At 51.9% G+C, this 17,709-nt stretch overlaps 8 protein-coding genes across 8 annotated transcripts; 3 read left to right on the forward strand and 5 right to left on the reverse strand.

Moving 5' to 3' along the window:
- Positions 1-773: 773 nt before the first annotated feature.
- On the reverse strand, positions 774-2,021 carry ALTA12 (60S acidic ribosomal protein P1). The gene is made up of 5 exons (XM_062910350.1): positions 1,809-2,021; positions 1,647-1,724; positions 1,416-1,554; positions 942-1,347; positions 774-862 (listed from the first exon to the last, which is right to left on the reverse strand). The coding sequence occupies exons 1-4, from the start codon at positions 1,875-1,877 to the stop codon at positions 1,301-1,303; spliced, it is 333 nt and encodes a 110-aa protein (XP_062769255.1). The 5' UTR covers positions 1,878-2,021; the 3' UTR covers positions 774-862; positions 942-1,300.
- A 120-nt stretch (positions 2,022-2,141) lies between these two features.
- On the forward strand, positions 2,142-4,495 carry QC763_213090 (uncharacterized protein). The gene is given in 5 exon segments (XM_062910351.1): positions 2,142-2,507; positions 2,524-2,948; positions 3,007-3,559; positions 3,615-4,014; positions 4,069-4,495. 4 exon segments carry the CDS (start codon positions 2,735-2,737, stop codon positions 4,231-4,233), a joined length of 1,332 nt encoding a protein of 443 aa, XP_062769256.1. The 5' UTR covers positions 2,142-2,507; positions 2,524-2,734; the 3' UTR covers positions 4,234-4,495.
- Positions 4,496-4,658: 163 nt separating this feature from the next.
- QC763_213100 (uncharacterized protein) lies at positions 4,659-5,160 on the reverse strand (the record flags this gene model as incomplete). Its single annotated transcript, XM_062910352.1, has 3 exons — positions 4,659-4,745; positions 4,810-5,011; positions 5,069-5,160. The coding sequence occupies 3 exons, from the start codon at positions 5,158-5,160 to the stop codon at positions 4,659-4,661; spliced, it is 381 nt and encodes a 126-aa protein (XP_062769257.1).
- Positions 5,161-5,831: 671 nt separating this feature from the next.
- Positions 5,832-7,533, reverse strand: QC763_213110 (uncharacterized protein). The gene is made up of 3 exons (XM_062910353.1): positions 6,978-7,533; positions 6,698-6,905; positions 5,832-6,640 (listed from the first exon to the last, which is right to left on the reverse strand). Exons 1-3 carry the CDS (start codon positions 7,060-7,062, stop codon positions 5,977-5,979), a joined length of 957 nt encoding a protein of 318 aa, XP_062769258.1. The 5' UTR covers positions 7,063-7,533; the 3' UTR covers positions 5,832-5,976.
- A 73-nt stretch (positions 7,534-7,606) lies between these two features.
- On the forward strand, positions 7,607-10,145 carry SCS2 (phosphatidylinositol-binding protein scs2). The gene is made up of 9 exons (XM_062910354.1): positions 7,607-8,202; positions 8,271-8,341; positions 8,423-8,432; positions 8,507-8,565; positions 8,634-8,738; positions 8,803-8,925; positions 9,047-9,745; positions 9,770-9,793; positions 9,816-10,145. The coding sequence occupies exons 1-7, from the start codon at positions 8,163-8,165 to the stop codon at positions 9,455-9,457; spliced, it is 819 nt and encodes a 272-aa protein (XP_062769259.1). The 5' UTR covers positions 7,607-8,162; the 3' UTR covers positions 9,458-9,745; positions 9,770-9,793; positions 9,816-10,145.
- On the reverse strand, positions 10,120-12,714 carry QC763_213130 (uncharacterized protein). The gene is given in 5 exon segments (XM_062910355.1): positions 10,120-10,745; positions 10,810-11,104; positions 11,159-12,015; positions 12,070-12,212; positions 12,223-12,714. The coding sequence occupies 3 exon segments, from the start codon at positions 11,429-11,431 to the stop codon at positions 10,270-10,272; spliced, it is 1,044 nt and encodes a 347-aa protein (XP_062769260.1). The 5' UTR covers positions 11,432-12,015; positions 12,070-12,212; positions 12,223-12,714; the 3' UTR covers positions 10,120-10,269.
- Positions 12,035-14,114, forward strand: DES1 (sphingolipid delta-4 desaturase). The gene is made up of 2 exons (XM_062910356.1): positions 12,035-12,787; positions 12,849-14,114. Exons 1-2 carry the CDS (start codon positions 12,593-12,595, stop codon positions 13,830-13,832), a joined length of 1,179 nt encoding a protein of 392 aa, XP_062769261.1. The 5' UTR covers positions 12,035-12,592; the 3' UTR covers positions 13,833-14,114.
- A 26-nt stretch (positions 14,115-14,140) lies between these two features.
- Positions 14,141-15,368, reverse strand: QC763_213150 (uncharacterized protein; the record flags this gene model as incomplete). The annotated part of the gene is made up of 2 exons (XM_062910357.1): positions 15,278-15,368; positions 14,141-15,175 (listed from the first exon to the last, which is right to left on the reverse strand). Exons 1-2 carry the CDS (start codon positions 15,338-15,340, stop codon positions 14,141-14,143), a joined length of 1,098 nt encoding a protein of 365 aa, XP_062769262.1. The 5' UTR covers positions 15,341-15,368.
- Positions 15,369-17,709: the final 2,341 nt, after the last annotated feature.

Genomic DNA, 17,709 nt, shown 5'->3' on the forward strand with positions numbered 1-17,709 from the left:
CAGTGACTGCCTCTTTGCCTGACAATGTGTCGAGGCCCAAAAGAAAATCAAGTGAGAACCGCGCGGCTCAGGCATATTTCGTCATCTGCCCCACTGCCTGTGAAGCCAAGGCTAGAATGCCAAGATGTCTTTTTTAGCGTCCTTTTGGGTCTCACTCACTAACATATCGCTTCCACGAAAAACAGGCTGTGAGTTGAAATCTCTACTTGTGTGATGCCGTGGCAATAAATCCACAAAACGAAACACAACTGCTCCATGAGAAGAGGCCGCTCTACTCCGGCCGATTTGACCATGGGGCCTCTCGGTCTCAGATCCTCAGCTCTGAATGACCGTCTTCTTCAACCGTGGAGCGGCTCGGGTGGCTGAGTGAGTACTAGGCTGAGGCTGAGCTTGCTTCTCGATACATGACCGTTAGGGGCCATGGCAAGATATTAAAACGGCTCGTGATTGGGTGTCTTGTAAGTTATGGCCAATCTATGTATGGACCAGTCTTCTATCGTTACATGACCATACTTGTACCAACTGTAAGTGAGCCGGTATCCCAAACAGAGCCTCATGTATTGTGGGACTGTGGTCAGAGAAGGATGACGCCAAGGTAACCGTCGTTCTTTTGATATCAAGTGGCCTGAAGCGTATACTATAGACAAGAGTGGAAGTGGCGGTTCATGGGACCTTGACATGCCGTGCTATGGGGTACTGCGATCTAGACATGGAGAGCTGACGAGTGATAGCTATTCGACATAGATGAACTAGAAAGGAGTGCGATGGTGAAGGGCTTGATCGGTTCGTACTCGTCGTGTTGATGTTGTATTCCGAAGGCGAAGCTCTCGTCGTCGATAGATTGGCTCATAGTTCCGCAAACCTAAGACTGAGGTTAATCGTAATTTGTACCCTTGATCTCACATTCATGGAAGCTCGAAAAGTCACTGCCAAGCACGCACAAAGCTTGATCATCAGACTTGTCATATTCCCATTTGATGTGGCGAGGGTAGTCCTTCAACTAACCGCCCAAGCCGCAACCAAGCTTGCCGTGGAATCAGGGCTCTTGTGGAGGTACCATCGGTGTCGAGCCCGCAGTCCATGAAACTGCCAGAGGCCGCAAGACCGAGCCCATCCCACTTTTGCTTAAACACATCTCAATTTCCCGTGTAAGCTACGCCGATGAACCAGAACCCTTGATATCAATGCACCCATCCCAATGGTCGTGAATGCGATACGCCGTCGCAAAAGATCCAGGCAAGCTTTGGAAGTACAAAGGGAACCCGAGGAGTCAAAAACACGCCTTGCCGATATTGACCGTTTAGTCGAAGAGACCGAAGCCCATGTCATCGTCGGACTCCTCCTTCTCTGTAGCAAGTTGTTAGCACCATATTCAAGAGCATATCGGGCCGGAAGCCCAGGGTGGGAGTACTGACCCTCCTCCTTGGCCTCCTCAGGAGCGGCCTCAGCAGCGCCGCCAGCGGCAGCAGCAGCGCCACCAGCAGCGGCAGGGGCGGCACCACCACCAGAGCCGACGTTGGAAAGAAGGTCCTTCACATCCTTGCCCTCGAGAGCCTGTATCACAGCAAAACAACCCAAGTCAGTCATCTAATCGTCTCGTGGCCGGACGCCCGCGTTCGGAATGCGTAGTTCTCGGTGTTTCGTACCTTGGCGAAAAGGGAAGCCCAGATAGGCTCGACATCCTCAATGCCGGCGGCCTTGATGATGGTCTGGATCTTGTCGGCCTATTTCGCAAGTCAGTCGCTCGTTCCGCCCAAATCGCCCCGTACATCGCAGAATCGCGCAGGGCTCCAGAAGATTCTCCTTACAGTGATCTCAACACCGTCATCGGCGAGGATCAGGGCCGCATAGGACGTCGCAAGCTCAGCGGTAGACATTTTGAATGTGGTTTGTCGAGACGGCAAGGTGCTGATGCTCGAAGGACTTTTTGTCGTGGGATGTCGAGATACCGAAACTTGAAATTCGCGAAGAGGAGAAATTAAGAGTTGTGCGCATGACAAAAAGAGAATAGCGTGGCCCTACAGCTGGCAGGTGTGCAATGATCATTGCGCAGCTGACCGCCGCCTGTCGGTCTAGGAGAGCAAAAGTGGATATTCGTCAAGGTGCCCGGCTGGCAACGGCTGGAAGAAGTCGCTGTCCGGGCTCTCTCTGATTGGCTTGGGCAGCCGCTGAGCCATCCACTGTGGCTTGCCAGGAACCCCAGTCGGGCCTGTGATCGATCTCCTTGCTAAGACCGGCCCCGCCATTGAAGCTCCCCTCTGTTCCCCCACCACAACTGACGTCGCGGACAGGGCCTGCACGTCCGTCCAGAGGCTGAATTCCAATCTAGACCTTTACTCTTGCAAGCGAATAAACACCACATGGGCGCAGTTGCATCAAATTCACCCATTCTCGTATGACCGAATACGATAATTGACTCTCTCTCTGATATCCTTGTTCACCTCGTAGCCGAAAGAAGTGCTGCCAGTCGTGCGGCGCAAAGAAGTGGCCGGTTGGTCAAGAGCAAGGTTGGTCAAGAGCAAGGTTGGCCACTGCAGGAGATCAAGCTCCTCCAGATCCCGGTGGGTTTTCCAGCAAGAGCTGTTTCCTCGCGAGCTTTGCCACTGACCATCCGTTGCCCACTGTCAGCTGGGAATACATATAAGCCATCATCGGCCCTTTTTCTCTTTTGTTTGTACCGGCCAGTCCACCTAGTCTTCATCAACACCTTTTCTCAGTTCACCTTGCACCCAAGATGGAGACCCCAGCGATTCCCATGCCCAACGATGCGCGGGAGCAGGAGATTCTGCAGAAGCTCACGGCTATCCGGGATCAACTGCTGCTCCTAAAGATGGACCGAACAAAGTACATTCGGAGCCAAGATGTCATGGTGCATTACCAGGAACTGGTGGAACAAGTCAAGCTGCTGAACGAGGTCCGAAAAGGGGCACATCCAGGGGAGAACAGACGTATGCGAACCACAACATCAGCGGCCACGGACTGCTTTGTACTAACATCTGCGCGTAGTCGACAAGGTGCTCGAGAGCTGTTTCCAACTCATCTCCCTTTTCTTTATGACGATTGGGCGAACGACCGACGTTCCCGCCGCCTATGCCCTGACCTCGACTGTGAAGCGACTCCTCGATCATCTCACAGAAGCTGGTCTCTTCTCGCCAAAAGATCTCGACAGCCTTTCGGATACATTGGGAAGGTTGGATGGGATCTTGAAGAACGCGAACGCACAACATTCACCATACCTGGTCGAACTCCTTTCCAAACGCGAAGAGCTATGCAAGACGATGCTTACAAAGTTGCGGGAAAAGCTGGACGAGCTGGATAAACCTTTGCAGGCCATCTATGAGAGGTTAATATCTATCATGAGATCAATGTCGCTTGCCAACACCAAGACAAAGTTCGCCACATCCGAAGTCCAGAAGCTGCAAGCAAAGCTCAAGGAGATTGAAGAGTCCAGAGTGGATGGCAAGTTTGTTGATGAAGAAGGGAACGAAATCCGTGGCAGCGACCTAGTCTCAGCACTTCTGGTGAGGTGTTTGAGGTGGTCAGATATCGTGTTGGAGAGGTACATCATGCGCCCTTCAATAATGAGACGCCCGAACTAACGCAGACGATCACAGAAAGGGGCAAATACCTGAAGCTTTCAGAACAAGATACGAGATTCTCACCGGTGTGCGCAACGATCTTGAAAAGCTTTCCATCACGCAAGCCTGGTCCCTCCGAGAAACCGATTTGTACGATTTCCAACGAGAGCTCGACAAGATTGACGAGAGTAGGGTGGACGGGAACTGGGTCGACGACGAGGGCAACCCTGCCGAACTGTACGTTCAACGAACGCTGCTTTACCTCATCAGACGCAGCTACGGCTACATTTATTATCTGATGAACTCGTCTGAGCCAGTGTCAGAGGCTTTGTTACCGGTGTACAACCAGTTGCAGACATTGAAGAGGTGTCTGGTGGAGGTCAAAAACTCGGGAGGCGTGAGCTCGGCTAGGGAGTTATATCCTTATAGCATGAAGGTGTGTTGCCCTGTGTTATAATGTCCCAACTTTCTAATTACTGACAATCGATAGCTCAATTCAATCGACAACATGCGCGTCGATGGCAAGTTCATGGTTGGCAACGACATTCCAGAGGGACAGGGAAGTGTCAGTGAGCTGCTGGCTGAGTGCTTTGACCTCAGCTACGAGCTCAGGGTGGCCGCGGAAGAACTAGAAGATGGCAGTACTGATAGCTAGCTGGCCATGTTCCTTTCGGTTGTATGATATTTCGGGTTTTTGGAAGCATGGTTTTGCGCCAAGATATGTTGCTGATGGCGTTATGAACGAGTTGATGACAATAATTGGGTGCAATCGTACCCGAAGCTGATTTTAGAGCACTGCTATTATGGCGTGCCATAATGGATTTTGAGGTTTGACAGGAACAGCCGCCATAGTTTTTACTTTGGGTTATTTGAAGAGTTTCCTAGCGAGCTCGGGATTGTAGTTAGACCATTGGTCCGACATGAATTAATCATATTTGGTCTATCGTGGTCTCAGGGGCCTATTGTACTGAGTGTGTGTGATTTTAGACGAAGAATTAAAATTCCGGCGCAACACATTCATGGACTTCATCAAATGCACACTCTCTTCTCTCTCTTCTCCCCACCACATACACCAACTTCCTACTGCTTGGTATTAGGGTCAGGGAACTTTTCGTCCTGTCCAGGGACTGGGAACCGGAATGCGCAGAGGAAGGGCCACATTTGGGCCTTTTCCATGCTGTTAGCACGATCATGGTAAGGGTTGAGAGAGAAGGAAACTTGCATTCTCCACATCCCAGACTCCCTCCTTGGCGTAGATGTCATTTCTCAACACCTCCTTGATCTCCTCCCGGGAGGCGGCGCTGATGACGATGGTGCTGCCTGCGAAAGAGAACTTGGTCGGGTCGGAACCCTGGGGGGGCTCGTTGAGGACGGCACCGCCCATTTTGTAGAGGCCGGAATCGACAGCTGGTTTGAGGCCGCCGAAGTGTTGACTTTATTTCATTAGTATCCGGTAACTTGGTGAGAGGAGGGGGAGGGAGGAAACATACGGCCGGACCTCGAGACGCTTCTCATGAGCATCGGGGAAGTCGGGGATGACGACGAGCCATTCTACCTTTTGGGGGGCTTCGGTGGAGGACATTGTTCTGATGAGTTGCTGTTGAAATCTAATAGGTGATATAATAGAAGAAAAGGAACAAAAACTAGGTTTGCTGGTTGGGGGCTTGGAAGAAAGAAAAGCAAGTCTGTTAAAGGTTGAAGCTGCAAATGAGCGCAGGTGAGGTGATGCCATAAGGTGGAGTCGTATTTGACTTGATAGATACACCGATTGCGGCCGGCGGAGGAATATGCAAGTTTGAGAGAAGGAGTGGACGATTTAGTATGCACCGAATGGGTTGAATTAGTGAGCAGCTTGCGGTTATGGGCGGATATGTACCGAACTGCGGAAAGTGATACCTCTCAAGAAGGAAGTGGTGCCTCTTCCGAACGAATGCCGACGATCGCCGCAAGGGGTTGAATTGGCGGTGCGGGGCCGCCGCGGGGAAGTTGTGTGGTTGTCAACTACGGGTACAGCCTACATGAAGGTTTCTTGGGCCGAGAAGGTTTGATTTAGGTTGTTGATTCTGGGGATCCTGCTAGCTTGGGACTTGGCACTGAATTAGGCAGGTTTGTTGGATCACTGGATGATGTGTTGAAAATCACTTTCAAGGCGCGCCCTTGAAATGTTGACTTGGATGGTGACCCCACCTATTCAGTACACATTGGGGGTGTTCAGGGGTAATGAACCTAACCTACCTTGTGAAAGAACGCAAACATACATCAAATGAGGAGGGGGACTTTATTTTGAGTATCCAGTTAAGAACATAAATCATCGGCTTTAGAGACACAGTGTTGCCCCTCCATTATCGCTTCCTATCTAGACGCTGGCAGCACACCTCATAAGATTTACGGCAAAAGCCTAGTTGGCAATGATGGCAGCACTGGGCACAAAACCGGCCTCCTTCAATGTCAACCCAAAGTCCACGCCAGCCTCGAATGTCTTCCGTGGGAAGTTGATCTGGAAGCTCTGCACAGGAACACCAGTCTCCTCCTCCACATCGTGAGCCACCTCGAACAAAGTCGTTTCGCTTGGGTAGGTCTTCATCAAGTTGCCCTTCTGCTTGGTCTGAATCCTGAGACGAGCAGTGGCGGCGGACGAGCCTGAAGCAGAACTACCTCCCAGAGCAGACAATGGGGCGGGGGGAGCCACAACCGGGGCTTGTGGTGCTCTACCCTCGCGGAGAGCCTTGGCCTCCTCCTCCTTGCGCTTTCTCTCTGCCTTGTCGGCCTCGATCTTTGCCTTGATGCGCTTCTTGGCTTCGGCATCGGCAATCTTCTCTTGCTTCTTCCTCTCGGCCTCCTTGATTCTCTCCTTGCGCTGAAGCTCCTCCTTGAGCTCTTGGGAATCCTTGGTGGCCTTCATACGAATCTGCTCATTGCGCTTGGCGGTTTCCTTCTCGGCCTCAGACTGGACGGCTCTCTTCGCGGCGAGCTTCTGTCGAAGCTCTTCTAGTCTAGCTTTCTTTTCCTCTTCTGTCAACGGGGCAATCTCGTCAGTGGACTCGGAGAAGTCTTGGTGGTCTCTTGGGTGAGGTTAGCCATGTGAACTAAATGAGAAGCTGGTAAGATTGGATACGAACGTCTTGGTAGCGTGAAAGGTGGCTTGGTCGTGGTTGCGGAACTTCTTGCCACATTCGTTGCAAACCAAGGATTTTGCGGTCTCGCCAGAAGGGATGTTGGCACCAGTCGTATCTTCATCTTCGTCCTCAGCTGAGGCCTGGTTCTGAGCCTGGAGCTCTTCCAAGGACTTATCCTGGTTTGCCTCTAGCCAATCAAGGGCTTGTTGCACTGCGTTGAGTGTTAGAACCGGGGCTGAAAATGAGTGGCATGACAAGATGTGTCCGTGACGGTGATGCTTACAGTTTCCAGTCTTCTTGGCGGCGATTTCCGCACGAGCCTGCTCAAAGCCCATGGAGAGCAGCACATCAAGATCGGCAGTCGTCATATCGAATGAGAGTGTTGCTTCTGTTTTAATTGATGATTGGCAATGGTGGTGGTGAAAGTGAAAGTTGATGCCAAGATCAAGGGCAGGTGGTGGTGTTGAGGAGTTGTTGGTTGTCGAGTGGGGGAATACCCAACACGAAATCAAGCTAAATTTTATAAGACGAAAAGGCTGAACAACGTTCAACTGTTCAAAACCTGTGCGCCACAATGGAACCGGTGTTAGCTTTTACGCAGGGACCTGGCTTTGAACTGCTCAAAAGCAAGCTGATATTCAAACGATTCGGTTGTTAGCAGTCAGCCTCAACCTTGAGCTTAGGATGATAGCCTGGGCTGTAGGTTGAAAGGGTGCACGTCATCACAGGAGGCCAACCAGTAGAAACAGTGGGGGCGCGGCATGTGATAGCACCCATCGTTTTACACACTCCAGATACGTCGGCAACTCTCTCTTCTCGAAATAGGTTGGATATCACAGATACTGCTGGCAAGCCATATGTACTCGGTAACTTGTACTTTTACTCTACTGCATGTCGACTTGATGTCCTGAACTCTGGCAGTGGTTGAATTAGTAATGTTGGCCCCAGTGTTCTCAGGTAGCAACCCAATTGGAGCCCAAGAACAGCTGTCTTGGTGGCAGCCCAGCCCAAACCCTCCACCTGGGAAAGTCACTGACACGCTGGACCATCAGCACGGGCCCACGAACCCGGATCGCCCTAGGCTCGAATCAGAAGGGGTCGAAACCTGGCCAAGAAGCAACTTTGCCGTCACTGTGCTGTGCTGCGCTCTGCTCGGAATGTCGTAAGACACCTCATATCTCAAGCTCTAACCAACAGGCCTTCTCATCGCAACAACTCTCCGTCGCTCTCCCATCTCTTCCACCGTCCGCCTTCTCTGGTAGATTCTTCGCGCCCGAATCCTGACGAAAACCTTGTCGTCGCACGATATCAACACACCGAGCGTCCCCTTTGGTGCACGAACATTGAAAACCCCCCAAATTCGCTGCGCGATTCCGTCACCTCGGCTCCACCAAAACGGTCGCAGCAAACATCCACAAACATCTAAACGTTCTTTTGAGGACGCCCGAGACCTTGCTATACCGTCATCATGTCCGTCGAGATTGAACCCTTTGAGCTCGGCTTCCGCAGTACGTTGTGTCCTCCAGATCGCCAACATCCACAGAGACATTCGAAGAACCATATCTGACCGAGCTAGGGCCATTTACTATCGAGGTCGCGCAGATCCTCAAGATCAAGAACACCAACAAAGAGCCAATTGCTTTCAAGGTATATCAAGATGTTTTTCAAGTTGTGTCTCACTTTTCAAGTGGCTAACAGGATCCTCCTGTTTGTAGGTTAAAACGACAGCCCCTAAGCAGTACGTCTCGAGACTTCGCGATTCTCCACAATAATTACATTGGCCTACAAGAGTGGTGTTGCTAACTGCCACAGGTACTGTGTTCGACCAAACTCTGGTCGTGTTGAGCCCGGCCATGAAGTCGAAGTTTCAGGTAGGCACATCGTGGACATGTTTGGAAAGTTAGGGCGGGTGGCTGACATACACGTAGTCCTCCTGCAGGCCATGAAACAGGAGCCTCCTGCCGACGCCAAGTGCCGTGACAAGTTCCTCGTCCAGTCCGTTACCATCACCGGCGACAAGGACTTCACCAACGTTCAGCAGATTGTGGGTCACTCTTCACAGCCGGCGGTGAGAAAAACAATACCATACTGACCAGTTATTCTTGTAGTGGGACGGTGTGCCAAAGTCGGCAATCCAAGAGAGAAAGATCCGAGTCTCTTGGCTCGCCGCCAACGACGACGGAAACGCGGAACCTGCGGTGTCGACTCCTCCCCGTCGCTCACTTGCTAATGTATGTTATCCCGCTTGGTTTCTCCGTGGCGGGGGAGGGGGTGAATGGGTGTAAAAATTCGCATCCCATCCCCGCGATCCCCTCGTCACATGGGCGACTAGCGCTAACCACAACTGTATAGGGCCATGAGGATACCCCCAATGCCGCCCCTCCAGCCTACTCTTCCCCGCACGATGAATCCACCATTCTCGATAACGCCTCTTCAGGCCAACCCGAGCAGGAGTCCAGGGAGGAGACTGGGTCAACTGTCGCCGAATCCGCCGTGGCCGCCGTCAAGACCACAGCCGTCGAGACCTACGAAGAGATCAAGGCGAAGCTCGCTCAGGCGGAGGCTACGATTGCCCAGCTAAAGAACGACGCAGCAAGTGGACTCAGACAAAGGAAGGCAGCCGTAACCTCCGAGGCAGACAACAGCAAGCCTTCCCAGCCCGAGCTCGCCCAGGCGACGAGACAAGGTACCGAGGGTGTGTCCGTTAAGGTCGTGGCCATCCTGTGCTTTGTTAGTTTCATGTTGGCGTACTTTTTCTTTTAGAGGGTATACAGCCGGTCTGGAAAGCGTGGGCCAAAAGGTGACGGTGTTGTTGGTTTTCTTGCTACATTGAGGCGCGGCGTCGGATCACAAATAATCACCACCTATCTTCACAACCCCGCCCCCATACCCATCATTAGTTCCCCCATACCCCATACCCTCATACCCCCACACGGAGCTCTCTTTTGTTGTTTTACTGTTTTGTCATTTATGGGTAGACGTATGGTATACGTTGTTATGTCTATGTCCCTCGGTGTCTCTCTCTCTCTCTCTCTCTCTCTCTCTCTCTCTCTCTCTCTCTCTCTCTCTCTCTCTCTCTCTCTCTCTCTCTGTGTGTGTGTGTGTGTGTGTGTGTGTGTGTCCAGTGTCGTTTGTTTGTCTCTGTGACTGGACGACAAGTTCATAGCAAAATACCACTGACTTTCTGATTGTTGTTTTTTCTCGTAGCGGCATGATGAGAGCGAGGATAGTATTATTGCAATTAGCTAGCAAGGATGTTGTTGCCTGGGAATATGAAATCAATCGGTTACACCTGTTTGCTCTGATATTGGTGTGTGTATCATAACGTGTTCGGGGATTACATTCAGGGGCTGGGAAGGGCTTTGTGCGCAGATTGACAGCTATTGTTATTATTACCTTTGCTACGCTAGCAGTGCGCCAACATGTGTATCGATAGAGGAGTGAATGCAAACGGCTAAGCATAGGCTTTATACTGTATTTTCTTTTCCTAACCATAGAGCTTGTGCCACAAATACAGAATTGTTAAGGGAGATCAAAGGTACGTCTCCCGGAAGCCACCATGCCCACCTGTTACCCTAGAACCTCATCACCACCGCTGGCGGCTTGTTCCCCAAAATCTCATCAATCTCCCCCATCACCTCCTCCGTCAGCAACTTGTACACCCTCAACGCCTCCACATTCTCATACACCTGTTCCGGCGAGCTCGCTCCTGTTATGGCGCTACTAACATGCTTGTTAGCCAGCACCCACGCCAACGCCAGCACGCTCTGCTTCACGCCCAACCGCTCGGCGATTGGTTCGAGCTTGGAGACCGTGTCAACCATTTCCTGAAACTCTTCCTTGCCCGTGCGCTTCCAGAAGCCGGAGATGAACTCGAGCTGGGTTTGGGCGAAGCGGGAGTCGGGCGGGATGCCGGATTTGTATTTTCCTGAGAGGATCCCCTGCCGCAAAGGGGAGAAGACGGTCAGGCCTAGGGATGGGGGAGTGCGGAGGAGGTGGGCGAGGGTGGATTCGACGCGGAGGCGCTCGAGCATGTTGTACCGGGGCTGTTCTGTTACCTTGTTAGTGAGAGGAGACATAGGGGTAGGGAGAAAAAAAAGGGGGAAGGGGGGTACCCATTAATGGACCGATGAGGTTGAGTTTATCTGCGTAGTGGCGTGCTTCGGCTATTTCGTCTGCGTCCCACTCGCTGGTGCCCCAGTAGAGGGCCTTGCCTATGTCGATTAGATGGTTGAAGGCTCGGACTGTTTCTTCCATGGGGGTATTTCTGTCTGGTCTGTGGGCGTAGATCAAGTCGACATAGTCGAGTTGGAGGCGTTCGAGGGATTGGTTCATGCCTTCGATGATGTGCTTTCGGGAGAGCCCGATGTTGTTTACTGGTCTGGTGCTGAAGGCTGAGCCCCAATAGATCTTTCTTTCCGTTAGTAGGGTTCAGGCATGGGGGTTGGTGTAAAAGGAGTGTACCTTGGTAGAGATGACGAGATCGTTTCTTTGCCAGCCAAACTTCCTGATGGCTTCGCCCATGACCTTTTCGGACTCACCCTTCGCGTACACCTCGGCACAGTCAAAGAAGTTGACACCGACGTCGTAGGCGGCTTTCATGCAGGCGAAGGTGCCTTCTCTGTCTACATGACCGCCGTATGTCAGCCAGCCGCCGAGGGAGATGGCAGAAACTTGGAGACCGGAGCGGCCCAAGAAGCGGTATTCCATCTCGGGGAGATCAGTAGGCGGTGACATATTGAAAAGGCGATCGGAGAAACTAATGGGTAAAATTGGGTCTGGCTGTAGAAGAGAGGGAAGAGAGATGACCGAGAGACACTGCCCTTTAATAGTTCACCACTTGCTGAACCCGGAGCACGGCATAACATAGTGTACGAAATAGCAGGCCGCCGTCTGAGCAAACGGTACGGCAAGCTCCCGCGATGCAGATCCGGTATGAGAAGGTCGTGGTAGGTAACAGACAGGGGTTTGTATCAACCCCCACTGTTACCCCTCTTCTATGGTGTTTCCTGGTTCGTGAAAGATAGGACGAGGCTCGAGAGCGTACCACAGGAAGGATATTGTGGTGTCTTGTTTGGTTGGCCATAGCTCCAGCACCATGATGATATGTGCAACCAAGACACAAGACGCCTTCCACTTGGAAGGCTGAAGGCAGGATATGAGTCCGCGGCCAATTCAACCCTTGAAGTTGTCACTTCGTAATCAGCTCCTAACCTGCGATGACAGGACTTCCAACCGAATGGGCTTTGCTGATGGCGTCATTGCAACTAAGGTGTTGTAAGAGATTTCCAGGTCATGCGTTCAAGTCTATTGCTGAATATCTACACTGGGTGGTTAGATATGGGTACACCGACCAATTTGGCAATATCACTTACACCCATCAGTCTTCATTGTTGACACTGCCCTTGGGCTTGCCAATTGCCTATCCCAATGATTGTTGGTTCTCTAGTTGGCTGCCCGTGTTGGTCAAGAAGAAATGTCGAAAAGGACAAGAAGATTTGGTTAACATCTCATAAACCCTCAAAAACAAAAACAATCCTGTCCAACACACCACTTTTCAACGCCCAGTTCGGATGGACAGCCCACTTTCACAGGCACAGGCGAGCTTCTGGAACGATAACCCCTTTTTCGATCTTGGAGATCTTTGAAGCATGGGCCACTGGCCCCTCCTGGTTGGCTCCAGCAGATCAGATACCCCACAATTGAGGGACCTGAGCCCCTGTCCGCCACCGCCAACTGTTGAAATTGGACGGAGGAACCCAAGCGAGCAACCTCAAGGGTTCACAACTACCGACCCTGCGCCAACCTTTTTTTGTTGATTGTCTTTTCCGTCAAGCTGGTCTTGGGGCTTCACTCCTTTCTTCTCGACGTTGACAGTACGCATTCGGATTTCCCATCATGGCTTCCACAACGATTACGAGCAACGGCACGACCAAGAGAAAGGCTGCCAATGGCATCAGCAACGGCCACGCCAACGGCGCGACGGCGCCCACCAAGAACGCGGACGACCAGAAGGAACATGACTTTTTCTGGACTTATACTGAAGAGCCACACCGGACACGGAGGTTGGCCATCATCAAGGCGCACCCTGAGGTATGTTTGAGCACAGTGTCTGCGTTAAGGAAGCATCAATCGCTAACCATTGTCCTGTTAGGTCTTAAAACTATGTGGTGCCGAACCATTAACGAAATATGTCGTCGCCGGCGTCGTTGCCCTCCAGATCCTTTGCGCCCACCTCCTCCGAGACACGCCCTTCTGGTCCCTGAAGTTCTGGGCGGTCGCCTACATCATTGGCGCCACCTCGAACCAGAATCTCTTCCTGGCCATCCATGAGATCTCCCACAACCTCGCTTTCAGGTCGCCCCTGGCCAACCGCCTCTTTGCCATCTTCGCCAACCTTCCTATCGGGTTGCCCTACAGTGCTTCGTTCAGGCCTTACCACCTGACACATCACAAGTCCCTCGGAGTTGATGGCCTCGATACCGATCTGCCTACCGCTCTTGAAGCCGTCTTCCTCGACTCGATCCTCGGCAAGGCCTTCTTCTGCACCTTCCAGATCCTATTCTACGCCCTCCGCCCGATGGCCGTTTACCGTGTCCCCTTCACCTGGGTCCACTGGCTCAACGTTGCTGTTCAGCTGTCCTTCGACTACTCCCTCATTGCCTTGCTCCCGAACTACTTCTCGGTCAACTCGGTCCTGTACCTGATCCTGTCTTCCTTCCTGGCTGGCAGCCTCCACCCAACAGCAGGGCACTTCATCGCCGAACACTACGTGTATGAGCACATTTCGGACGAAGCCAGAGACCCCGAGAACAAGATCCCTCTTCCTGAGACCTACAGCTACTACGGCATCTTGAACTTTTTCACTTACAATGTCGGTCTGCACAATGAGCACCACGACTTCCCTGCGATCCCCTGGACTAGACTGCCCAAGTTGAACAAGATTGCCAAGGAGTTTTATGATCCCCTGCCTACACACGAGAGCTGGGTGTATGTGCTCTGGCAGTTCATCTTTGATGACAAGATTGGGATGACGAGCCGTGTCAAGAGAAAGCAGGGAGGGAGAGTTGTGGGTGGTGGAAATGTTGCTGCAAAGGCCAAGGTGGCGGATTGGACAGCTGATGAGATTGAGGCTTGATTTTGTTTTTGAATGGTTAATAATGTGTTTCGGGAGACATCTGTTTGCTCACTGGGTTATGAGTAAGTCTGGAGTTGAAACGAAACCAAAAAATGGGGTTTGATACGAACGAACCTAGACTAGACGGACGGGGCAAGAGCATTGGTGCATTGTACAATGGCATTGCTTATGAGGTGCGTTTAATTTTTGGGCTGATAGGTTATTGTAATGGGTGAGTAAGTATATATTTGAGAATTTATGAGCATTATTTTATCTAGGTGGTCTAATATTTGAAAACAGCAAACTGGAAACAAAAGCAATAAACGTCTTTATTCACCCTTCAACTCCGAGGCCCACCCCCGTATCGCCCCCTTTTCCTCCTCTGTCAAGTTTATCCCAAACACCTCTTTCAACACCTCAGTCCTCTCCTCCTCGGTCCTACAAACCTTGACCAACTCTGTCCTCCCTCCCAAATTCTGCTTCACCTCCCCCTGAACCATCATCACCTTTCCCTTTATCTTCTGTTCTCCCTCCTCCCCTCCTCTCAGAAACCGAATCACCAGCACCGTATACGTCTGATGATTCCTCTCGCACTCGCTCAAATAAACATTCAGGTTCTCAAAATCCAACTCGGTAAACTCGTGCTCTGGCACAAAGGCGTAGTAGCTGTTCCAGGGCTTTTCAGGCGAGTTTCGGTACTCGTAGATCCAGTGCTTGAGCGCGCCCTTGGACTCGTCACGGAAGCGCTGGTCGGGGAGCCAGTCGCGGGTGTAACGGATTTGCTGGGTGCCGATGGTGTTGTGGTGGATGAGGTGTTCGGTTAGGGGCAGGGGGAAGGTTGGGCCGTCGCCGCCGAAGCCCGCGTCTAGGATGTATTGTTGGGCGGGGTTGGTGTTGGGGAGGGTGAGGATGTTGACTAGGTGGACGTAGCCGTTGTAGGGGCCTTGGGGGGTGCCGTTTGTGCGGTTGCGGTTGCGGACGCCCGAGTAGTGAATCGAGGAGAAGCCGAGGGCGCGGAGGATGTGAGAGAAGAAGATGGAGAGTTCCATGCAGTAGCCTCCTCTGCCGCGCCTTGGGGAGGTGACAAGTTTGGTGAAGAGGTGTTGGGGGTCGAGGAGGATGCGGTGGAAGGGGTTGTAGTGGATGGAGAGGTTCTCGTAGGGGAAGGAGGTGATTTGGGCTTGGAAGATGGTGGTGAGGTAGTCTAGGTCGAGGACGGGGTGGGAGGAAGGGTGGTATGACTCATCGAGACCGACGTAGGAGAGATACTGAGAGACCTGGGAGAGGGTGTAGGCTGAGCCGTTGGGTTTGAAGTTGTCGTGGTCGGCCATGGTGAGCGTTGGATCAATGAACCTCGATTTTTGCTACCGTCAAACACTCTCTTGATCCATCGATCTTGGTGTTTTGACCACTGATTAAGATTTAAGTTTCAGTCATATTAGCAAGTACTACTCCTTGTGACTCACCATCATAGGGTATCTCAACGTAAACCCGACAAGCCGGTCGTCGGCAGGGCGTGAAGGCGTCATCGCAACTAACACCGTTCTAGAAATGATTCCGCCCAGCAATCATACAAGAGACGTTATAAGTATGTTTATTGATCTGATATTGCCAGAGCATACACTTGGATTTACTACACAGACCCCTAACCCTGCTACAAACAGTGATTAAATCTTCCAATCACACGACACATCCCTCAGCCATTTTCTTACCGTATATGCTTGTTATGAGAGGGTTAAACAACACTTGATGAATCATTGGGCTGTAAGTGATACTTTGTTTGCTGCTCGGCCCATATTTTCCAGCAGAAAGATGCTGCGTCTCGGCTGAAAAGACAATCTAGTAACCATGGTTTTGAGCATTTAGATGCTCGCCTTAAGATGTCCCTTGGTGTCTCAAGGGTGCCTCATACAACACAGTTCACGAGGTTATGTCAGCAGTCACCCCATCACTACAGGACTGACTTCTGCCTTGGAGCACACGTATCAATACTGAAACCCAAAGAGCAGCCAAGATTGATAAAAACCTCGCTCGAGATTCATCCCCCCACTATCTACTCAGACTGCCACCCCACGCGTGTGGCTGCTCAGACTCGTGGACGACCGTGATGGGCCAGCCAAACTTCGAGAGGCGCAATGCCCAGCCAGTGACAGCATCGGGTTCCTGCACAGATGACCGAAAGGTAATGTGAGCAGGATGACTCCGATGTTATGTCTGTGGCATGCAGTCTCTACAATCCCAATATCTTCTATCTCCCCCTTCGATAATGGGTGACGCGGCAGCAAGTGTGAGAGTTTTTGGTACTGCAGCGATGCATAGTAAGCCATACAGAAAAACCCATTCGCTGGCTGCAACCCATCACGCGGTTTTCCTCACAAGGGGAGGATGGGTTAAGTTCGGGACGAGAGGACCCCTACCCAACCCACACGTCACCACGTGTCATGCAGCCGTTGGTATAAGGACAAGACACTCAGACCTTCAAGACTACTGCGTATATGCTGGGTAGCGAAGCGGTATTTTTTCTTCATCTGTTCGTCGCATTGTCTTGCGCCGTTTTTTTGCTGATTTCCCAACCAGTCTCAGACAACCCGGGCCCCGGTATCGCATGATGAAGGAGTTCCGTCAGAGCGCCAGAAGGAAAAGTTTTCGTGATCACAGCCCACGCCGCACGCTCACACACCTGCCCCTGAGTTTGCTGACAGGGCTGGGTAGCTGGGTTCTCGGCAAACGGCTGTCCCTGGTGAGGCTAGCATTCGGCCCAGGCCGGTGCGGTATATTCTCATACTTTGTCCTGATGCATCCGAGAAGATATTGTGAGAGCACGCGGCAAGACGGAGGCAAAGACATGCCCGGTATAACTTCCCAGCTGCCTGTTTTCGTGGCACTCGAGATATCCGAGTGCCTGTCGTGCTCTCCTTGATCCAGCGGCGCGGCGTGATGGTTCGACAGACCAGGGCTGAGGGCTGCTTATCGTGGGTTTCACTGAACTGGCGAGAATTTGTAAAAGGACACCCACCCGGCTGAAAGGGCTATGGCGTGTTGCCAAAATGGACCAGAATGGCACCCGTCCACTTGGCCGTTTGTGAGAGGCTGAGCCGTTGCCCACCACTTCAATGCGGGGTTGATAGAGGAGTACTTGGCCCCATATAGGGCATGACGTCGTCGCCGACACCAGCCCTAGCAGCAGAGCAGATATTGTACACGATCTCGATCTGCGTAGAAACTTTTATCATTGTGAACTGCCATAGCCTGAGACCACGAGCTGAGCAGCAAGAGAGCCATACGATCACCAGGTCTACCTGCGCATGCCTCGAATGTTAGCGTTGCGCGACGGCTTTAAGGTTGCGGTCGATCGACGTCGCCAACAGCTTGTTCCTAGACTCGGCATCGGTTTTTGTCCATGATTTTCGGACCAGGGCCTTCGGATCGGATCGCTGGATTCAATCCTCCAGAGAGGCAGTTGATATATGTCTCGCGCTCTCACGAACGCTAATTGTTGATATGTTTGAGCTGAGAGTCATTGGGGAAAGTTGACAAAAAGTTACGGATACTGCCGCATCTTCCGGCCATCAATCAATGACAATGACAGATGCATGCAGATATCAAAAGCTGGCTCGGCAAATAAACAACAGACGAAAGTGAAAATGTTTTCGCCGAATTATGTCGTCACTAGGCAGGCCTTCTTCTTCCGATGGGAAACAGGAGGAGGAGGAGCCTTCAAGTACCGTCTTAACAGCACCTGCCTCCGAGGCTGGCACAAACTTTTTGGGGCGCGCCGCGCAGCCGGATTTGGTGGGGAAGAGAAATTCTGGAATCGGGAAAAGAGCGGGCCAAGACTTACTGAGAGACTTGCGATCTGAAAGAGCTACAAGTGGAGACTTGACACGCCGCCTCTGTC

This window comes from Podospora pseudopauciseta, assembly GCF_035222475.1.
Source record: "Podospora pseudopauciseta strain CBS 411.78 chromosome 2 map unlocalized CBS411.78m_2, whole genome shotgun sequence".
Lineage (NCBI taxonomy): Eukaryota > Fungi > Ascomycota > Sordariomycetes > Sordariales > Podosporaceae > Podospora > Podospora pseudopauciseta.

Excerpts from the sequence above, each read along its gene's own strand:
- ALTA12 (XM_062910350.1), bottom strand. The coding sequence starts at position 1,877 with ATGTCTACCGCTGAGCTTGCGACGTCCTATGCGGCCCTGATCCTCGCC. Across the intron at positions 1,725-1,808 it reads ATGACGGTGTTGAGATCACT|GCCGACAAGATCCAGACCAT; the intron begins GTAAGGAGAATC and ends CTTGCGAAATAG. Across the intron at positions 1,348-1,415 it reads TGAGGAGGCCAAGGAGGAGG|AGAAGGAGGAGTCCGACGAT; the intron begins GTCAGTACTCCC and ends AACTTGCTACAG.
- QC763_213090 (XM_062910351.1), top strand. The coding sequence starts at position 2,735 with ATGGAGACCCCAGCGATTCCCATGCCCAACGATGCGCGGGAGCAGGAG. Across the intron at positions 2,949-3,006 it reads ACATCCAGGGGAGAACAGAC|TCGACAAGGTGCTCGAGAGC; the intron begins GTATGCGAACCA and ends ATCTGCGCGTAG. Across the intron at positions 4,015-4,068 it reads TATATCCTTATAGCATGAAG|CTCAATTCAATCGACAACAT; the intron begins GTGTGTTGCCCT and ends GACAATCGATAG.
- QC763_213110 (XM_062910353.1), bottom strand. The coding sequence starts at position 7,062 with ATGACGACTGCCGATCTTGATGTGCTGCTCTCCATGGGCTTTGAGCAG. Across the intron at positions 6,906-6,977 it reads CGCCAAGAAGACTGGAAACT|TGCAACAAGCCCTTGATTGG; the intron begins GTAAGCATCACC and ends CACTCAACGCAG. Across the intron at positions 6,641-6,697 it reads ACCTTTCACGCTACCAAGAC|AGACCACCAAGACTTCTCCG; the intron begins GTTCGTATCCAA and ends ACCTCACCCAAG.
- SCS2 (XM_062910354.1), top strand. The coding sequence starts at position 8,163 with ATGTCCGTCGAGATTGAACCCTTTGAGCTCGGCTTCCGCA. Across the intron at positions 8,203-8,270 it reads CTTTGAGCTCGGCTTCCGCA|GGCCATTTACTATCGAGGTC; the intron begins GTACGTTGTGTC and ends TGACCGAGCTAG. Across the intron at positions 8,739-8,802 it reads TCACCAACGTTCAGCAGATT|TGGGACGGTGTGCCAAAGTC; the intron begins GTGGGTCACTCT and ends TTATTCTTGTAG.
- QC763_213130 (XM_062910355.1), bottom strand. The coding sequence starts at position 11,431 with ATGTCACCGCCTACTGATCTCCCCGAGATGGAATACCGCTTCTTGGGC. Across the intron at positions 11,105-11,158 it reads ATCTCGTCATCTCTACCAAG|ATCTATTGGGGCTCAGCCTT; the intron begins GTACACTCCTTT and ends ACGGAAAGAAAG. Across the intron at positions 10,746-10,809 it reads CCTCATCGGTCCATTAATGG|AACAGCCCCGGTACAACATG; the intron begins GTACCCCCCTTC and ends ACAAGGTAACAG.
- DES1 (XM_062910356.1), top strand. The coding sequence starts at position 12,593 with ATGGCTTCCACAACGATTACGAGCAACGGCACGACCAAGAGAAAGGCT. Across the intron at positions 12,788-12,848 it reads TCATCAAGGCGCACCCTGAG|GTCTTAAAACTATGTGGTGC; the intron begins GTATGTTTGAGC and ends TTGTCCTGTTAG.